Source organism: Protopterus annectens, chromosome 6.part0 (genome assembly GCF_019279795.1).
Source record: "Protopterus annectens isolate FY-2018-M chromosome 6.part0, PAN1.0, whole genome shotgun sequence".
NCBI lineage: Eukaryota > Metazoa > Chordata > Ceratodontiformes > Protopteridae > Protopterus > Protopterus annectens.
In genome coordinates, this window is record NC_056737.1 from 865,641,644 (window position 1) to 865,662,959 (window position 21,316).

Consider the following 21,316-nt stretch of genomic DNA (forward strand, 5'->3'; position numbering starts at 1 on the left):
GCTGAGTAGAAGGCAGTTGGCTTTTTGCATGACTGACTGTAATCCATAACTAGTATTCAAAATGGAGTAATAATGCTTGATGTTGCAGCAGTACGTCCCTGAAAGTAGCAGTTAGGAGACAATTGTCTAGATATGGGAAGTCTTAGATCCCTTGCAGTCAAAGATAAGCTACTACCACTGCCATAATCTTGGTGAATTCCTGGGGGACTGTGGTAAGGCCAAATGGCAGTGCTCTGAACTGGTAATGATTGGTTTCCAGCCAGAAACACAGAAATATCCTGGATTGTCTTTGAATCTTTATATGGTAGTAGGCATCTTGGAGATCTATACAGCACATCAAGTTGTCCTTCCTCTAAAGAGGCACTAAAGACTGTACTGTGATTATCTGGAACTTCATCTGTTTGACAAACTGACCAAGGTGGCTGAAGTCCAATACTGGCCAGATGTACCCTATCTTCTTTGGAACTAAAAAGATCCTGGAATAAACTCTGAATTCTAACTTGTCGGGGGGGGGGGGGGGGATTGTTGGATGACTCTTTTCTAGCAACTCTGAAACTTCTGTTGCTACAGATTTCAAATGATTGGGTGGAACAATGGGAATCTTTAATATTTTCTTTTGAGGATACAAAAGGGAATGGTATAGCCTTTGGTGATTATATGTAATACCCAGGAATCTGAAATAATGGCTTCCAAACTTGTGGGTGCAAATTTAAATGCCCCCCCAACAGCCTCCACAGTGTGGCAGCCAGGTAACGCCTTCAGGGGTGCTGGTAAGGTTTTTTGATGAAGGAATGACAGAAATCTTGATTCCACAGTGCCCCATCTGCCTCTAAGGTGACATCCACAAGACTGTCATGGTGAAAACCCAGCTATTTCCTGAACCACATTTCCTTACCTCCCCTTTCATTCCTGGAATAGGATCTCAGTGGGGTGGAGAAACTGATTCTCTTGGCAGACAGGGTTTTATCATTTTGCTTATTCCTGGTAAGCGGCTTTAACTTTGGTTCTGAAAAGAGTGGAGCCATCAAAGAGGGCATGAATAAAGGACATCTTGAAGCTTTTTGTGAAACTACATAGCCACATCCAGGCATGGTAATGCCTGTACCAACTGCTCTTGCTGTACCATCAGCTGCACCGGATAACAGAGGGCACACGGCTATATTAGAGTAGATTACAGTGTAGACATTTGGGTGTGCACTGTTTTTTCGACATCCAAAGGCAAGTTACCTGACAGAGACTTGGCAGGCTTCTTGATCAAGTCCCTCTAAAAACATGTCAAGTGTGCATAGGTTCATAGTTTGGTACTAGGCTATCGGCCCTAGGGCCGATACAAGCCTAGCCATAATAATTCCCTGGCTATTTCTTCCAACACTATTTACTTCCCTGTACCCCTGTCTAGCAGGGTGAATGACGTGATCCCCAGGGTGAATTTCCTTTCTCCCATCCAATCGTCAAGGTTCCTTTTGAAGAGGGACAAAGAGCCGTTCTGCTTGACATGTCTGGGCAGTCTATTCCAGAGTCTGGGGAGTCTCTGGGTCAGGAATCTATCCCTCCAGAATGTTTTGTTTATTGTAATGACAAGGTTTAGATCCCTGGAGAGTGTGGCTCTGAGGGATTGGGATTTCTTTAAGTGTAGCATGTCCAGCAGCTCTGGGTTTGACATGGCCTTGTATGTTGAGCAGAGATCGCCTCTGAGTAGACGATATGCGACACAGTACAGCTGGAGGTTTAAGGCGGTCAGCATAGGGCATCTGCTTTAGGCCTGTGATTCTTTTAGTGAGGTATTTCTCCGGCCTTTCCAGTTGTTGCAGATGTCTTCAGAGGTACATACCAAACGGGGCATTGTATTCTATAATGGGTCTAATGAGAGATGAGTACAGTGGGACAATGACTTCCTTTTTTCTGGATGAAAAGCCCTTAGTGATGAGGTGTGCCACATAGAAGGATTTCCTGACTGTTGTGGCGATGTGGTTATCGAAGGTGAGACCACTGTTCACCTGTGTCCCTAAGTCTCTTATCACACTTTCGGTGTTTAATGTACTGCCACCTATGTGGTAATTCACGAGTACATGTTTTTTCCCAAAGAGGATAACTATACATTTCTTGGCATTGAGCTTGAGCCCATGGCTCTGGCACCAAGCATCTGTTTCTGTAAGGCCCTTTTGTAGAGTATCCATATCATTTGGGGAGTCAATAATGGCTCCCAGATTGCAGTCATCTGTGAACTTTGTTAGCCAGAGTCCCTTTGTGTTGGCCTGTACTTCAGAGAAGTAGATGCCAAACAAGAGCGCGGTCCCAGGACTGAACCCTGAGGTATCCACTTGTCACTTGTCTGGAGCTGGATTTGGAGTCGGCTACTTTTACAGTGTGGGTTCTGTCAGTAATCCAGTTGGCAACCCATCAAGTGACGTAGAGATTAATGCCCAGCTTAGTAAGTCTATCTATGATTCCAGAGTGGGGGATGGTGTCAAAGGCCTTGGCGAGGTCCAGATAGGCTGTGTGGACCCGCCTTACCCTCGTCCACGGCTCTAGAGACTGATTCAAACAAGTCAATCAGGTTCAGGAGTCAAGATCGGCCCTTCACGAACCCAAACTGGGTGGGGTCCAGTATTTGAAGGCTGCCAATGTCTTTGTTTATAAGTTCCATGATAATATGTTCCACGGCCTTACAGATCAGGCTCGTCAGACTGATGGGGCGGTAGTTCCCGGGATCCAAGGTGGATCCCCCTTGTGGAGTGGGATAACTGTAGCTGTGTGCCACTCAGTGGGCACGAAGTCTGAGGTGAGGCTATGATTAAACATGACACTTAGGTGAGGTGCCAGTTCATTTTGTAGTTCATGTAGTACACAGGACGGGATGTCATCTGGTCCCATGGATGATTGTATTCTTAGCTTTGGAGAGTGAATTTTTTACCTGTGTGGCCATTATTACCGAAATTTGGCAATCTTCTGGTATTGAGATGGGCCGTTTAGGGGGTGAGAGGGGGGGGGGGTGAAGTTGGCACTGAATTGATCTGCCAAGATATTGGCAATATCCTTGGGATCAGTATATTTAATACCATTCTGTTGTAGCTCAGAGCAGATCTGAGCATTGCCATTTAGATTCTTGAAATAGTTATAGAATGCCTTGTGGTTGTCTTTGGAATCTTTGGCAATTTTATTTTCGTAACTAGCTTTGGAGGATTTTATGAGGGATCTCAGCTTCTTACTGAGGCTGGTAAGGGAGTTTTTTGCATCCTGGGATTTTCCTCTTTTCTGCAACAGTTTCTTCCTTTTGTTGTAAAGTCTGTTTATGGTAGGGGACCGCCATATTGGTTCACTTTTTTTTGGAGAAGAGCATATTGGTTCTATTTGGGATGGCACGATTCATGCATGAGTGGATGTGCTCGTACAGTGCCTTAGTGTAGAATTCAGCAGTCGAACTTTCAGTTCCCGTCTGCATGGGTGTCATGAAGTTTGTCATGTCTCACTTGAGTAGCATGAAGTTGGCTTTGGAGAAGTTTGTTATGGAGGTTTCCTTACTGGGGGGGTGGGGATGGGATGTGGATGTTAAGACTGATTAGCTTATGGTCAGACCTGACCAAGGGGGTAACCATAGGTGTGGAGCATCGATTTCCCATGTTGGTAATGACCACGTCTAGGACATTGGAGCCCCTGGTGGGACTATGGATTAGTTGATCCAGGGCACTAGAATTTATGAATTCCAAGAACCGTTGGGCAAAGGTGTTGGTAGTTTTCCCAGTTAATGGCAGGGTAGTTGAAATCACCCAGTATTAGGGTGCTTGGTTGTATCTTAATATTTTCCAGTATGTTTAGAAAGGTGTAGTGAGAATCTTGGGGCATGGTGGGGGATCTGTAGCAAGCTACAATTTGGATTGCAGTCTTACCCAGTGTTAGTTGCACCTGGAGAATTTCAGACGCATTGTGTTGGGCAACTAGCCTGGTGGTGTGCATACGGACACTCCTCCACTTTTAGTGTTTCGGTCCTGGTTTGGTGGCCAAAAAGTGTGGTAAGAGTTGTAGCCTGGTATTGCAGGGGTGCTCTCTGGAGCCTTGAACCAGGTCTCAGCTACTGCACAGATATCGATGTTCTCTATTTTTAGGAGTGCCTCGAGAGAGTGCATTTTGAGGTTTAGACTTCTAGCATTGAGTAGCATTACCTTCAGAATTTGCATGTTTGTACCTGTTACGGTGGTGGTTTTGTCCTTTGAACTTTGCCTAAAAAAGGCACTATAGAGGTGGCAAGAGCCTTAGCCAGTAATCTGAATCCCAGGGGCAACAGGTGCAGACCATCTCTGGCAAAGCATCATGGTCTATCGATCATGTCGTCCCAGCCAGACAGATACTGGATCCCCTTTGAATGACACCAGAAGCTTAGCCAATTGTTGAAGTCAATCATATTGTCCTTATATTGTGGTATCATTCTGGGCGAAGGCAGGATGCTACTCAGGCTTGGGTCATACCTGCCTGGGCCACATGATCTGAGAGCTCCTCCGTGTCTCTTTTCATGTAGTCCAGAGAGGTATGTCTCAAGTCATTCACTCCAACATGGACAATGACAGAGTCATATTTGTACTTGTTGTGGAGTGACTTGAGTGCATGCGTTATGTGGCAAACCCTGGCACCCGACAGGCAGCTGACTGTAATTTTCTCCTTGTTCAGCCTGGTGAGTGGGACATCAGTGTGCCTGACTATAGAGTCACCTAAGACTAAAGTGTTAGGTACGTTGTCATGTCTTAGGGGCTGTTGCTGGGTGGCACACTGGTGTTGTGAGCTATTTGACACTTTGGTTGTGATTGGTGTTTGTTTGTGTTTCAGCTTTGGAGGTCCTTGTTGCTTGGGCAGGTTACAGTTAAGGGCCTCCGCATATGTGGATTTAATGTTGCTATGTGTGGGTGTTGGTGGTGTGGGTTTAGAAGGGCTATGTGTTGCTTGAGGTGTAGTGTGGGTGTTAACCTTCTCCTCTTGACTGTCTAGCACAGTCTTGGGTGGAGAGAGCTTTGCTTCCAGTTTGGCTATGTAAGTGCATTTCTCACAGGTTGTAGTGTTGGGTGGTAGGAGGAGAGGGTTGTCTGTGTACATGAGGCAATTGCTGCACTGCCCCATTATGCCCAGATTAACCAGGTAGACAGGAGAAATCACCAGAAGCTGACCCTTGGACATGCCTGGTTCGGTGCTTTTTTTGTAAAGTGCAGGAGCTGTTTTCCCTTGCCTTAGCAAGGTATTTTGCAATTATAGGCTGTTTAGTGCCTACGATTAATTTCTCCTTATTAACAAGGAGAGTTGAGTGCTTGTATCAGTTTAAGGCTTCCTAGTGCATTCCAGCAGGTATTAGAGCAAGTGCTAGTTACAGGGATACTTAAAGGTAAGATGAAAAAATTGGTTTATCCTAAACACTGCGGTGTGCACTGGATAAGTTAGATGTGAAAGTAGGTAACTTAAGTTCTACCTGTCCAAAAAGTTACATTTTATTGGAGAGTCACTATTTTTAAAACAGCAAGATAGATCGCAAGGTAGTTCAGTGGTCTGAAAACAAAGGTCACTGAAGCATATACCAGTTTCCCTAATCTGTCCAACACCTATGACTCTTTGCTGGGGGATGGACAGAAGAACTCTCCTCAGACAGCTGCTACTACTGTGACATCTAAAGGGGGTCCTTCTGTCCATTGCTTCCTATCTTTTGGGGCTACTAAAAGTCTTGTCAGTTTTTTGGGAACTGGTTCTATAATTTCAGGGTCCTTCCATGCCCTCTGTGCCATGAGATCTATGAGGGAATTTGGAGAGGGATGCAGATGAGCCAGTCCCAAAAAGCCTCCAGAAACACAGATGCATCTGAATAAGGAGCTCAGTTCTGCCTATTTTCTTACAAGGATTACTCTGTGTACCGATGTATGTACTACTGGACTATGAAATATTCCCAAAGTACAGTTTTGTACCTACCATAAATGTAGATGTTTGAGTGTTCACCCTGCTGCAGTCATCACACTTGGGTTATCCTGTCGTCAGGCGGTCCCGCAGTCGGCCGGAATTCCAAAGTCTTGGTCCGGCGTTGGTTGCTGTCGACTCTTCCCTGACGTCAGTGTGTCAGGGGTATATATAATGCAACCTACGCCATTTTCTTCAGTTTTTCTTGCCCCAGATGTCAGGTGCCCCCAAAAAGGTGGTCAGAAATTAGTACCAAATGGTGTAACCTCTGCACAAACACAAAATCCCTTCAGCTATAAGCAAATACATCAGTAAGGTATTGAAGAGAATTAGCCAGTAGATCAGAGGGGATGGAGGGAGGGTAACCTGGACTGCAGCAGGGTGAACACTCGAACATCTACATTTATGGTAGGTACAAAACTGTACTATGTTCATCGTGTTACCCTGCTGCAGTCATCACACTTGGGTTGAATCCCAAAGCTAAGGAAGGGGGGAGGTATCAGATCGGGTTAGTGGAGGCTATAAAGCCCTGCAGAACTGCAGTGGCGAAGCCCACCCTGGTCTTAGAGTAAAGAGGTAAGTGATGGTGTTTGGTAAAGGTGTGTACTGAACTCCAAGTTGCAGCTTCTAAAATCTCCTTGGTTGGAACCCCCCTGAGAAAGGCTGTAGAAGTAGCTGTTGCCCTGGTAGAGTGGGACCTAATGGTAGCAGGGACTGGTTTCCCATGATGGGCATAGCAGAAACATATGCAATGACCTATCCATTTAGAAATGGTTTGTTTTGATATAGCCTTCCCTTGAGAAGCTGTAGCATAGGATACAAAGAGCTGGTCAGATTTTCTGAAAGCCTTAGTTTTGTCCAAGTAGTAACGAAGTTGCCTGTGAATGTCCAAGGAATGCAGGAGTCTCTCACCTTTGTTCTGTGGATTTGGGAAGAAGGTGGTGTTCTGTGGATTTGGGAAGAAGGTGGGTAAGTGGATGGTTTGATTTAAAGCCACACTGGAAACCACTTTAGGCATAAAGGAAGGATTAGTTCGTAGAGAAACTCTGTCTTGATGAAAAATGAGGAAAGGTTCCACTGCCATTAGTGCCTGTAGCTCTGAGACTCTTCTAGCTGAAGTTATTGCTAGCAGCAGGGCAGTCTTCCATGATAGGAACTGAAGATCTGCAGAGAAAGCTGGTTCAAAGGGAGGTAGCGTTAGTTTTTACAGAACAAAATTGAGGTCCCATGTTGGTGTAGGAGCTCTCCTGGGTGGTCTAATGTTTTTTGCCCCTCTGAGGAACTGCCTTAGAAGAGGATGTGAAAATAAAGGTGGATCCGTGTTGTAGTGAGCTGAAATAGCTGAAGCATGGATTTTAATGGAGGAAAAGAAAGTCTTTTGTGCAACATCTCAGCTAAATACTGTAGAATGTGAGGCATGTGAGGCTAAATTGTGTCTTGTCCTTTAGCTTGGTTCCAGGCACAAAACCTTTTCCATTTGTCCGAATAAGCCTTGCTGGTGCTTGGTCTGCTGGCTTCCAGAATAACATCCAGAACTGCTTGGGAAAGAGGAGCTGGTTGGATGTTTAGTAGATTTGCCATGCAGCCAGATTTAAAGTTTTGAGCTGGCTGTGTAGAATCTGATTGCTTTGTTGTGTGAGCAAATGGGGGATTTGAGGCAATATCCATGGCGGGCTGTGGGCCATATTTCTCAATAGCGGGTACCAGTGCTGGTGTGGCCAGTCTGGGGCTATGAGAATCAGTCGTGGTCTCTCCTTTTTGACTTTCAGAAGAACCTTTGTGAGGAGAGGTAATGGAGGGAAAGCATATACTGTCAAGTTTTTCAAACTGAAAAAGAGTGCGTCCACTTTCCAAGCTTGATGGTGAAATGTCCTTGTACAAAATTTTGTCAGTTGATAGTTTTGAGGACTGGCAAACAGGTCTATGTCTGGAAGGCCCGATTTTTGAGTTATCATTGCAAATATTTGTGGATCTAGTTTCCCCTCGTGGGGATCCTTGATGTTTCTGCTGAGGTCGTCTGCCAATGTGTTCTTCTGTTCTGGCAGGAATTGAGCTTGTAACTGAACTTGGTAAGCCAGAGCTGTGTTCCATAAGATCATTGCTTGCCTGCATAGAGGGTAGGAATGCGTACCCCCTTGTTTGTTTATGTACCACATTACTGTGGTGTTGTCCGTCTTTACTGTCAGTTGTCCTGGATGCAATAGATCCTTGAAGGCTGTCAGAGCTTTCTGTACAGCTAGCATCTCTTTTTGATTGATGTGCAGATTCCTTTGATCTGCAGTCCATACGCCTTGAACGCACTGCCCTGCCATGTGTGCCCCCCCCAGGCGTAATCTGAAGCATCTGTTGTGATAGTTTGCCTGGCTGGGGGCAAGGTGAAAGGCTGACCCTTGTTGAGGTGACATGCCTGTGACCACCATAGAAATTCCTGTTGTAGGCAGGGAATGAGAGACATCATTGTGTCCAAGCTGTGGCTGTGTTGAGACCATACGCTTTTTAGATACCACTGTAATTTCCTCATATGCAGCTTTGCAAATGGTATTATTAGTATGCAAGATGCCATGAAGCCCAAGGCCTGCAGAATTTTTCTTGCAGTTAATTGGGTCTTTGTTGCCATTGTCTTGAAATATTGAGTCAGTTGTAGTTGCTTGTCTGGTGTAAGATAAGCCTTCTGGGCCGTTGTATTCAAGCTGGCACCCAGGAATGTCATTTTTTGTGAGGGTACTAGTTTTTACTTCTTTTCGTTTACTGTGGACCCCAGGCAGTTTAGTAGATGCTTTACAAAGGCCAGATGATGTAAGAGAATGTCTTTGCTTTCTGCTTGGATGAGGCAGTCGTCCAGGTATGGCTATATTTGAATTCCTCTTTGTCTGCAGTATGCAATTACTGGTGCCAGGCATTTTGTGAAGATTCTGGGCGCAGTAGATAAGCCAAAGGGCAGTGCAGAGAATTGGTAATGGGTTGAACCTGCAATGAAACGGAGGTATCTTCTGCAACTTTGTCTGATAGGGACATGCAGGTATGCCTCCTTGAGGTCCAACGTTACTAGCCATGCCTCCTTGCCCAACATGGGAAGTAGCTGCTGTAGTGTTAGCATCTTGAATTTGGGTACTTGTAAGTAAGTGTTTAGAATTGAAAGGTCCAGAATTGGTCTCCAAGCATTGTCCTTTCTGGGCACTAGAAAGAGTCTTGAGTAAAATCCTTGGCCTTGCTCTCGAGTAGTTACCAGTTGAATGGCTCTCATGTCCATGAGAGCTGTAATTTGCTTTTGTGCCTCTGCCCATTGATTTTGTGGCAGGTTTGGCATTCCTCTTTTCATTGGCAAGGTGTGAAAGTGGAATCTGTATCCTCATAAAATTATGGCTAGGACCCATTTGTCCTTTGTGACAATGTGCCAGTTGTCTGCAAAAAGTGCTAGTTTTCCCCCCAAGGGGGCTGTCAAGAGAGTATTGCTTGGCCACATGAGGTGCAAATCATTGAGTTTGCCTTCTAGTGGATTGGGACCTGTCTTCTCCTCCCTTCTGTGTTGTAATGCCCCATTGGCGAGGTTTATACTGGGCTTGTGGTTGTCCTCTGCCCCTTGGGCGTCTGTATTTACCCCTCTGTGGTCTGTCAGAAGCTGGAAAGGACCAATTTTTTGTTGGCCAGTTTCTGCTGAAGCGAGGGGGTTGTACCTGTAGGAAATCTTTGAATGTCTGCATTTTGCCTTATCCTCCATTTTCTTTAAAACTTCTTCTGCTTTAACTCCAAAAAGAACATCCTGCTGTAAGGGAGCATCTAGTAGTTTTGCTTTAACATGATCAGGCAGAGTTTGTTCCTTTAACCAAGCATGCCTACATATAACAGACCCAGTGACAGCTGCTCTGCAGGAGGCCTCCAGAGAATCAAACCCACACTGTAAGGTATGTTTGCCCACCTGCTCAGTGGCGTGTAACAGATCTTGTACTTCATTCAATTCAGATTGTTGAGGGAGAGTGGTTATTCTTTGCTTTAACTGAGAGATTAGGAATTGCTGATACTTAAGCATGTGAAATTGGCAATTCAGTGCCCTCATAGCTAGTGTGGCTGAGGTGTAAACCTTTTTCCCCCACCTGTCTAGTGCTCTGGAATCTCTCTCAGAAGGTACTGGGTTATTAGCCATAGAAGCCTTAGCCCCCTTGGGACCCTGGGAGATAGCCTCTGGATCAGCTACAGGGCTTTTGTAAAGAAATTTGTGGGAATCAGGCACTCTATAGTATCTGTCAGGCTTAGCCGGAGCAGGAGGTAGAGAGTCTGGGTTGAAACTGGATTCTAAGTAAACATCATCCACAATGTCCAAAACTGGTGGGATGGCAAGTGGTCTGTGTTGGGGAAGTAAAAGAAACTCTCTGAGCCTTTTCTTCGAGTCAGAGTAGTCCTGACCTTCCCAGTGAAAATGTTCCCTCATAGTGTGTAAAGTTTCCCCGAAGGATTAGTCTTCAGGAGGAGAAGCTGAGGGAATAGACTCCTCAGCATCAGAATCTTCATAAGGAGAGAAGGAGTAATCTTGGTCCTCAGAGGAGTCTGAAGAAATGGACACTTGTTCAGAGGATGCAAAATCTTCCTCTTGTCTAGGCCTTTTGTCAGGAGGGAGCTGGGGAACCCCTGATTAAAGAAATCAAATCTTTAGCCATTTTGAGCATCTGTTTCTTAGGCATGGGGCCTTGAACAGGAGAGTGAAGTGCAGTCCTTTTAGATTTAGTAGGAGTCCTCGTCTTAGAAAACGTTTTAATGGTGAGGATCGTCGGTCTGAAAACACCTCCAGAAACCGATGGTGTTTCTGTAGCACCGACGTCCTTTGTAGCAATGTCGTCGGAAGGGCCTGAACTAAATGGCTGCGTCGGCCTGGTGCATTCCACCAAAAATTCCGTAGCGGTCTCGGGTTCCAGATCTGCGGTAGTCAGGGGCTGCGTCGGAGCCTCACTGAGCACCGGAGAACCGGAGACCGGCTCAGCCGAGGCCTCGGAATCTGGCTTAGGCCTGGGCTGTCTGTCCTTATCCTTGCATTTTTTGTGCACGCCGGTAGTCGGTTGCTCCGACAGCATGGTGTAGTTAAATTTCCTACCGAAGTAGTGTCGTGCGAAATCAAAGCGCCTTTTAATAGTACGCTTATTAAACCTAGCACAAAACCGACAAGCAGTGACGTTGTGGTCTGGGCCTAGGCAAGGTATGCAATAAGAATGAAAATCCTTATGAGGTATTTGCTTCCCACAAGAAATACAATTGTTAACTTTTTCTGACATCGGTCTGAGGCAAGAAAAGTTTCCAACGGGTACTTAGCTTTATAGAAGACTTCGGTCTGAAATTCGAAAATCTCAGGAGTCGGCCGACCGGCACTTGCGAACTGCTTCTGCTTCGGGCACCGCGCAGCAAGAAAGACTAAAGAAAATGGTGTTGGTTGCATTATATATACCCCTGGCGCACTGACGTCAGGGAAGAGGCGACAGCAACCGACGCCGGACCAAGACTTTGGAATTCCGGCCGACTGCGGGACCGCCTGACGACAGGATAACCCAAGTGTGATGACTGCAGCAGGGTAACACGATGAACATCTGTGTCTTCATAATGTTTATTATGCACATACTCACTAACAGGATTCCAGCTTATGCATATTTGACTGCAAACTACAGCACAGTTTGTAGCCTTAATGTCTCCATTTCAGAGTAAATTATATTATTATTTCCAAAAGCAGAGACAGCACTGAAGAAAGCACCAACAAACGAATCCTTCTTGTAGAAAAGCAACTTTCTTCAGTGGTGTCTGTACTTTTGGAGGTTACTGGTGACTTTTTTGGCACTACTTCCTTCTTTTAAACTGGTTATATTATTATTTCTGTCTCATTTGTTAGTATCAATGTTATTTGGCTGGTGATGCAGGCTACGTCTGCGGAAGGTTCTGACTAACCAACCTACCTAGTTAACAAATGTAAAATTAAGTAATGTCCCACTCTCAAAGCACAAAGAAATGAAGACCTGAGTGTGGCCCTGATGACCCATGTTCTATTAGGGGCAGAAGTGCTGGATGGAGCAGGGCGGAGTGAGGGCCTGCTGTCAGCTCAGCCATTCTGGAAGGAGGGAGTTGGTTTTGGCTCACTGCTTGGGTAATAAAGCTCAAGGCTACAAAACAAATGCTGCATAGGGGCCAGGGATTAGCATACATGCAGAAGCAAACATTTCCCCCCCAAGGTTGGCAGCACTAACAGAACTCTAATGAGCTACAACAGGGACTGGGAGATCAAAGCGAAGGAGGGGCTCCACCAGGTCTGGTAGTCTGGACTACTCCCTACTACCTGACTCACACCTCTCTAGGGGAATTAATGAGATGATTAGGCTCTCCAGGCAGGGTACAAGTGGGCCACTGGGCTCTTAATTGGCATGAAAGGATCTAGCTCTTGCTCCCAAGACTGGCAAGACAAAGTGGAACAGGGAGGGGGAGAAAATTAAATACCTAGATATAGAAATCACCTGGGATCATTACTGAACACATCAGCTCTGTGTAATAATCATCTTAGAAATATACCAGTGCCCCCCCTCCCTCTCTCTTTTTTTAACTAAGTATTAAAAGCAGGATTACTGTCCCCTCCCAGTATCTGAAACAGTCTAGATTCCTGTCTATTGTTAAGGCCATCACTATGTGTGCTCTCTACCACATAAATACATGGAATAACTAAATATGCCTCAGTACAGATACAGAAACAGACATACACGATATAACAAAGACCCAACTATGAACATTACACTCATTGCTAGTTTATAATCAGAAATGCATTCATATTTCCTTTGCACTTAGCTAGAGCTCTCAAAGGAAAGCTTAAATGTCAACATCTCAATCAGTCCTGTTTAAGACACCTAATGGAAGCTGACCTCATCCCTTAAGAAACAATGTACTACATATAATCACTCGAGTAGTAACACTCCTGATTACTTTGTTCTTCTGTACATGACATTTTATTGCAATGCTTTACTTTAAAACAAAGAGCTCTGTTTAAAAATAAATGATTTTAATTATACTGCAATGCTGCTCCTCAATATCAGTGTGCATGCATAAAGAATAGCATATGCAACAGAGTGATATGCAATTAATGCCCGCACATTTCTGTAAAAATGTTAATAAACAGTTCTTAATTGTTTCAAACTGAATTAAAAACAGACTGCACAGAACACGTTTACCTTCATCAGCAGAAACTCATACACAGTAATGAACTGAGTCAGCCTAGGAAGAGCCAATTCCATTAGTTCTTCATTATCACACTGCTGCAGTAACTGTGAAGACAAAATAAAATATATTGCTAAAGTTTACTTTGCAGTGCATATTACGGCTGACAAAAGCATTAACGCAAATTATGCCAGCATGAGTGTTTCTTCCTAACAGTGTCAATTTTTGCTTGCTAACAAAGTTTTGTTTTTACATTCTTCTCTCTGCAATGAAGTTCATAGCTTTTCACAAATGATGATTACTACTTATACGAACAAAACACAATACTAATATGAATAAAATATGTGACTACATAAATTAACATTCCACTGTACCCTTAATGAAACAGAAGGATTTCTTGAGTTTCACTGAGTTTTTATACGCTTTACATCTTAAAGATTTGTTTTCTATGGTACATCATTGATTTCTGTACTTCACCATTAAGAATTTCTTGCTGCAAAGTACTCTTCCTGTGGCATGCTGAGAAGTACAATGGAAAATTATTAGTAAATCAGCTACCACAACACCATACTAAATAATAATAAATCCACTTTAAATATACACTTTCTTGCTTACTTCTGTCATTCACTAATTATGGACGAGGCTTTACCTACATTGGTGGCTCTAAATTAATAGGTTAAAGCTTTAAGAAAATAATACAGCTTAAGAAAGCAAGTCAGCATACTGACAGCTGTGTCATCATTCCAGACAGCTGGTAATTATGACACTATATAAGGCAATGTCCCAACTTACTAGGAGTTAAATGAGAAACAAGACACAAAGCTACACAAATGAAACCAATACATTAACAAATCATTTAACACAGATAATGACAAGGGAAGACTCTTCATTTAGACCAACCTGCTGACAAGACAGTACAAGCTGTGCAAGTAAATTTATCATAACGGTAGATGTTCTAATATATAATTGTTGCAGTAGTCTGAGCTATATGGGTCCTAGCCCTCATGACCAGCCAGCTTTCAAAGCGTTTGAGCACCTTCCTTGCACACTATCTAGAGTTTGTGGGGAGCTCCATAAAAGACAACAGCACAAATCTCTACAGTTTTTTTGCCTAGAATAAAGGGAAGCAAGAGTCATGAAATAATAATGCTAGAAAACCAAACCAACAGTAATCTATACACACATTGGTACACACATCCACACCATGGTAATATAAAAGGAAAAAAAAAGTTAAATAAAGGAGGCAGGAAAGAGGAATGGCCACTACAACAATGATCTATTATGGCAAGTTCAACTGTGCTGTGTTCAACATACAGATCAGCTTAAGCTACTTGGGTAGACAACCATATATTAAAAACTAAAAAGGAAAGAGGCTAATAAATTAAAGACTCCAGAAGACCTTGGAGAATGATCGTGGTAAAGGTTGTTCTGGACCTGAAGAAGGAATTCAGATTATAGTGCTTTGTAAAGGTATGTCCTGAGGACCAAACCGCTGCTTCTAGAAAACTTCTGGAGTTCACACCTTTCCAAAAAGCCACCAATGAAGCCAAAGCTCTTGTGGAATGGGCCCTAACCCTGCCCGAACATGGCTTATTATGGTGAGCATAACAAAAAGCAATAACACGGGACAGCCATCTGGGAATAGTCTGTTTTGAAACTGGTTACCTTTACCTCTTACCTTCACAGGAGACTAACAGCTGATCAGCTTTCATGAAGGTCTGAGTTTTGTCTATACCATGTGTGAAGCATTTTTTCTCCCTTATTCTTGGGTTTAAGAAAAAAAACAGGGCAATTAATATGCCTGCTTAAAGTAAAATCTGAGACCACTTTAGGCATAAAAGAAAGATCAGTTCTTGAAGAAACCATATCCTTATGAAAAAATGTAGTAGGGTTGACTCAATATCACTGCTTGTCACTCAAATACTTTTCTAAAAACAGAAGTCAAAGCAATAAGTAAAACAGATTTTTTTGTTATGAACCTCAATTCACCCTGATCAGCTAGAGCAAAAGCTATTTATACACAGAGTTAAGATCCCAAGTAGGAGCCATCTATTTCCTATATGGATGCATATGCAACATCCATTTCCAAAATGGTTTAAGTCGCGAATGATTCGAAAGGCAGGGAGGGATACAAGCGCAGGCAAGCAGAAATGGCTGACAAATTAACCTTGATGGACTAATAAAAAAGGCCAGAAGACAGTAGCTCACACAAATAATGAAGAACCAGAGGCAGCAAGGCCTTAACAGGGTCCTGGTTTTTGGGCTGGCGTCAACTAGAAAATCTTTTCTAATTGAATTTTGATTTTCTAGTAGCATTTTTTTCCTCGTATAAGTACCTGCTGCACATCCTCGGGGAAAAAAAGGTGCATCAAAACTTTATTTTTATTTAATTTATTTTGCTTTTGTTTACTGGGTTTATCTGACTGGATTGAGTTCAAAGCACCCTTTTCACTGGAGGCCTGGGAGAAAGGCTCCATCATATTTAAAATGTTTTTAAAACGGCCATTCAGTAATATACATGACAAAAGATTAAATAATATACATTAATTATACAAATTTGCTCTAATTAGACTACATTCATATGAAATAAAGGAAACCATTATAGTATAACAGATACTTATGCATTTAGTTGAACCTTTGAAGAGGTGCATTAATGGCTTTGTCAAACAGAAATTCTAAGAAATGGGAGTAAGGGATACAATTCGGTAGAGCAGAAAATGTCAACATCATAGTTAAGAGGTGGGGTATTAAGCAAGTTCAGAGACAATTTTATATGGATGTCATAAGGTTTACATTAGAAGTATATAGGTGGGGTGGCGAGCAGTGTCACAAAAGTATGTATATGGCTGGAAGATGCTACTAAAACTCTTCAGGTATCAGTGAAGACTTCAGCAATTACAGTGGCAAAGACCTACAGGAGCAGATCATTGATTCAACAGGTGAAGTTTTAGTTGTGTTTTAAACCAGTTTATTTAAGTTCATAGGTATATACTACAGTAACAACCACTAGGACATTTACAAGCCTAGCCATGCAACCCAAATGTGACCCACAAATTTGATTTATATAGGCGGTGATTTACTGACTGCCTCTGTTCATCAGAGACATACGAGTCAAACCAGGGGTGGATTTCAGATCCATTAGTCCAGGTTGCACTTAAAACGGGATATGGAGAAACTCTGCTTCACATGGATGGGGAGTTTTCTCTAGAAAATGGGAATTCTCTGTGAAACATATGTCTCTCCAACATGCCCTATTTATGTCATAAGCACAATTTAGGTCTTTTAATTTAGTAGTTCTGATGCTGTTTGTTTTGCAATGTGTAAAAGGTTCATCAAAACAGGGTCCACGGATGCCTTGTATACCAGGCAAAGATCACCTCTCAGAAGTCTGTGTGATACCGAGTAAACAGATAGGGCTTTGAGGCGATCAGTGTAGGATATTGTGTTTAATCTCTGTATTTTTTCTGTAAGGAACTTTTGTGGCCATTCCAGTTGCTGCATGTATCTGGTCAGGTACATACTGAAGAGGGCATTATACTCTATGATGGGTCTGATAAGGGCAGAGTACAGTAGTATGATGACCTATCTGGACCTAGATGCCACACCCTTGCTTATAAGTTGAGCAGCTTAGAAGGATTTTCTTACTACCTTGGACACATGCTAGTCAAAGACTAGGTTACCGTCTACATGAGTTCCCAGATCCTGGCCTAGTGAATCAACTTTTAAGGCTGTTTTACTGATGATGTAGTTACCCGGGGTGGTAGACTTCCCAAAAGGTACTACAATGCATTTCTTGGTACTGAATTTTAAGCCATGACTTTGGCACCAAGCGACTGTCTGTATTAGATCTTCCTGAAGGGTGTTCTCATCTTGGGGGGATTCAATGACTGCAACCAGTTTACAATCATCTGCAAACATGGTCAGTCAAAGTCTCTGACATTGGCTTTGACATTTGAGAAGGACATGCCAAAGAGGAGTGGGCCCAGCACAGAACCCTGGGGAAAGTACAGTTTTGTACCTACCATAAATGTAGATGTCCGATAGGTATGCATCTGCAGTCCTAACAAATGGGTTGTCCTGCCTCAGGCAGCCCTTCGGTCGGCCGGATTCCAAAGTCTGGGTCTGGCCTCGGCTGATGTCGCACTTCACCCGACGACATCGCTGCTGGGGTATAAAGGCATCAGCCGACACCATTTTCCTCAGTGTTTCTTGCCCCAGATGCCAGGTGCCCTATAGGAAGGCTAAATTTGGATAAATGCAGATAATTCCAAACAATAGAGAGCAAAATATATATATACATATATATACAAACAAATACACCATAATAGATTCCCCCAGCTAGCTAAAAGTGGGGTAAGTACCCTAGGAATACCACAGAGGGGAAGAAGGGTGGGTAATCCTGACTGCAGATGCATACCTATCGGACATCTACATTTATGGTAGGTACAAAACTGTACTATGTCCTTCAAGGATGCATCTGCAGTCCTAACAAATGGGTAGAATACCATAGCCAAACTGGGGGAGGAGGCACTAAGATAATGATGGTGTAGTTAAGATCCCTTGCAAAACAGCAGTTGCAAAACCTGCTCGGGATCTGGAGTATAAAGGAAGATTATAATGCTTGGCAAATGTATGCACGGAGCTCCAAGTAGCAGCTTCTAAAATGTCTTTGGTAGCCACTCCTCGTAGGAAAGCTGTAGTGGTGGCTGTAGCTCTTGTGGAATGAGGCCTGATATTTTCAAGAGTTGTCTTTCTATGAAAAGAGTAACAGAATCTAATGCAATTTCCTATCCATTTTGAGATTGTCTGTTTTGAAATTGCTTTTCCTTGCACTGCTGTTGCATATGCTACCAGAAGCTGGTCAGTTTTTCTGCTGGTTTTAGTTCTGTCCAGGTAGTAGCGTAGTTGTCTGTGCACATCAAAGGTGTGTAGTAGTCTTTCCCCCCTGTTCTGTGGGTTGGGGAAGAATGTAGGTAAATGTATAGCTTGGTTCAAGGATACCCGGGAGACCACCTTTGGCATAAAAGTAGGATTGGTTCTCAGAGACACTCTATCCTGATGGAAGATAAGGAAAGGCTGTACTGCCATTAATGCCTGTAACTCAGATACTCTTCTTGCTGAAGTGATTGCTAGCAGGAATGCAGTTTTCCACGATAAGAACTGTAAGTCTGCTGTTGCTGCTGGTTCAAAAGGAGGAAGTGTTAATTTTTCCATCACAAAGTTGAGATCCCATGCAGGCAGAGGTGGCTTCCTTGGAGGCTTTACGTTTTTGATTCCCCTCAAAAACTGCCTGAGTAGAGGGTGAGAGAAGACAGGAGGATCCATGTTGTACTCTGCTGAAATTGCTGATGCATGAATCTTAATGGAGGAGTAAGACAGGCCATTGTGGAACAGTTCTGCTAAGTATTCCAGGATGTGTGCTATGTTTGCCATTGAGACATTTTCTCCCTTTGCTGCACTCCAAATGAGGAATCTTTTCCATTTGGCTGAGTATGTTTTCCTTGTGGAGGGTCTGCGAGCCTCCAGGATAATGTCCTTAACCCTCTGAGATAAATCTGGTTGATTTTGTTTCATGGGATATTCCAAGCAGTTAGCTGCAGTGTCTTCAAGTTTGGATGCAGGGTCTTGTAGTTGTTCTGTGTTACAAGTAAGGGGCATAGAGGTAGAGGCCATGAGTGTGCCCGAGACATGCTTCTCAGAAGCGGGTACCAATGTTGTCTTGGCCAGTCCGGAGCTATCAGAATTACTTTTGGCTGTTCCTCTCTGATCTTCAGTAGGACTTTGTACATCAAAGGAAGAGGTGGAAATGCATATGCTGTCAGGTTTTTCCAGCTAAAGGATGGAGAGTCCACCCTCCAGGCAAGCGGGTGGTATACTCTTGAGCAGAATTTCTTCAATTGGTGGTTGTGTGGGGAGGTGAACAAGTCTATCTCTGGCATTCCCCATTTCTTTGTTATGGTTCTGAAGATATCTGGATGCAGCATCCATTCGTGAGCATCCGTGGTAGTTCTGCTTAAGGTGTCTGCTAGTAAATTTTCTTTTCCTGGTACAAATCTGGCCTGCAGATGAATGTTGAGATTCAGGGCCAAATGCCACAGGTCCATTGCCATCCGGCATAGAAGGTATGAGTGAGTAACTCCCTGTTTGTTGATGTACCACATAACTGTGGTGTTGTCTGTCTTTATCAGCAGGTGTCCTTGTTGGAGGAATGGTCTGAATGCCTCGATTGCATGTTTCACTGCCAGCATCTCCTTTAGATTTATGTGAAGATTCAACTGGTCTTGGGACCATAGGCCTTGTATACACTTGTCTTCCATGTGTGCCCCCCAGCCTAGGTTTGAGGTGCCCGTGGTGATTGTCTGGCTTGGATGTGGTTTGTGGAAAGGCAATCCTCTGTTTATCTGACAGGCCTGAGCCCACCACAGGAATTCTTTCTTCAGGCATGGAATAATTGGTATCTGGGCTTCTAGACTGTGCTTGTGTTGAGACCATACATTCCTTAGGTACCATTGTAACTTTCTCATATGCAGCCTGGCATGCGGAATCAATATTATGCAGGATGCCATGTAACCCAGGGCTTGCAGGATTTTCCTTGCCGTAAGCTGAGTTTGTGTTGTTAGTGCCATGAAATAGACTGGTAGTTGCTTTTGTTTTTCTTCTGTGAGAAAAGCCATCTGAGTTGTTGTATCCAGTTCTGCACCCAGAAATTTTATCCTTTGGGATGGTACTAGCCTTGACTTTTGAATGTTGACTGTGTATCCCAAGGCTTGCAACAGGTGAATGACATTGGCCAAATCCTTTATTAATTTTGTCTTGCTGTCCACTTGTATTAGGCAGCCGTCCAGGTATGGGTAAATTTGAATTCCCTGAAGCCTGCAATGAGCAATTACTGATGCCAGGCATTTCGTGAATACTCTGGGCGCAGTAGATAAGCAAAAGGGTAATGCTGAGAATTGATAATGCTCTAATCCTGCAAGAAATCTGAGGTGTCTTCTGCAATCTGGTCGTATAGGGACGTGCAGGTATGCCTCCTTGAGATCTAGAGTCACCAGCCAAGACTCCTTGCCCAGCATGGGAAGAAGTTGCTGGAGGGTCAGCATTTTGAATTTTGGAACAATGAGGTATGTGTTCAGTGCGGACAAGTCGAGAATAGGCCTCCATTGATTTTCCTTTCTTGGTACAAGAAATAGTCTGGAGTAAAATCCTTGGCCTTGCTCCATAGGTGGTACCTTTTCTATTGCTCTCATCTTTAGTAAACTGATGATTTGTTTTAGAGCTTCTGTTTTTTGGCTTGGTGGAAGGTTTGGCATTCCTCTCCTTTTTGGTAGAGTGTGGAAGTGAAACCTGTAGCCCTTGTCTATTGTTTGTAAAGTCCAGTTGTCTCCTGTAATGCAATGCCAGTTTTCTGAAAATAAAGCTAGCTTTCCACCCAAGGGTGCTTCTAGTTGTTCCCTGGTAGGCGGAGTGAGAGTCAAGTCATTGTGTCTGTCCTGTGGAAGTGGTTGTAGTGGCAGCTGTGGCAGCACTTCTCTGGTTGGCAGGTTGCCATTGACGACCCCTGTAGGCACCTCTTTGATTGGTTTCTGCCTCTTGGACGTCTATTTCTGCCTCTCTGTGCTTTGGATGTGTCTGGAAAGGACCAATTTTTCGAGGGCCAATTCCTGCTAAACCTCGGAGGTTGGACCTGTAAAAAATCCTTGACTGTTTGGACAGATTTTGCTTTTTCTTCCACTTTCTTTAGAACCTCCTGTGCTGGGGAGCCAAACAAACTGTGCTTCTCCATAGGAGCATCTAGGATTTTTGACTTAACATGGTCTGGTAAGGATTGCTCTTTTAACCAGGCATGCCTTCGAATCACTGCTCCAGTCATAGCTGATCTAAAAGAAGCCTCCAGTGCATCAAAGCCACATTTTAAAAAATGATTACTGACCTGCTGAGAGTTATGTACCAATTCCTGAAGGGACTTGCAGTCTATAGGTTCAGGAGAGGACAGTTTTTTATTTAGCTGGTCTAATAAAAATTCCTGGTACTGTATCATGTGAAATTGACAGTTTAAGGCCCTGGCAGAAAGAGTAGCAGATGTATAAACTTTTTTACCCCATCTCTCCAATGCTCTAGATTCCCTTTCAGAGGGAAGAGGGTTTTTGGCAGAGGCAGCTGCAACACCTTTAGGGCCCTGAGAAATGGTTTCTGGGTCTGCAACATGAGCCTTATACAA

General features: G+C 43.6%; 1 protein-coding gene across 1 annotated transcript in view; it reads right to left on the reverse strand.

Annotated features, from left to right (window-relative positions):
• Positions 1 to 21,316, reverse strand: part of ZNF839 (zinc finger protein 839) — a 1,085,889-nt gene that overhangs the window by 442,704 nt on the left and 621,869 nt on the right. Inside the window, exon 4 of the mRNA XM_044074536.1 lies at positions 13,113 to 13,205. Coding sequence (XP_043930471.1) covers positions 13,113 to 13,205 — 93 coding nt within the window. The remainder of the gene's footprint in view (positions 1 to 13,112; positions 13,206 to 21,316) is intronic.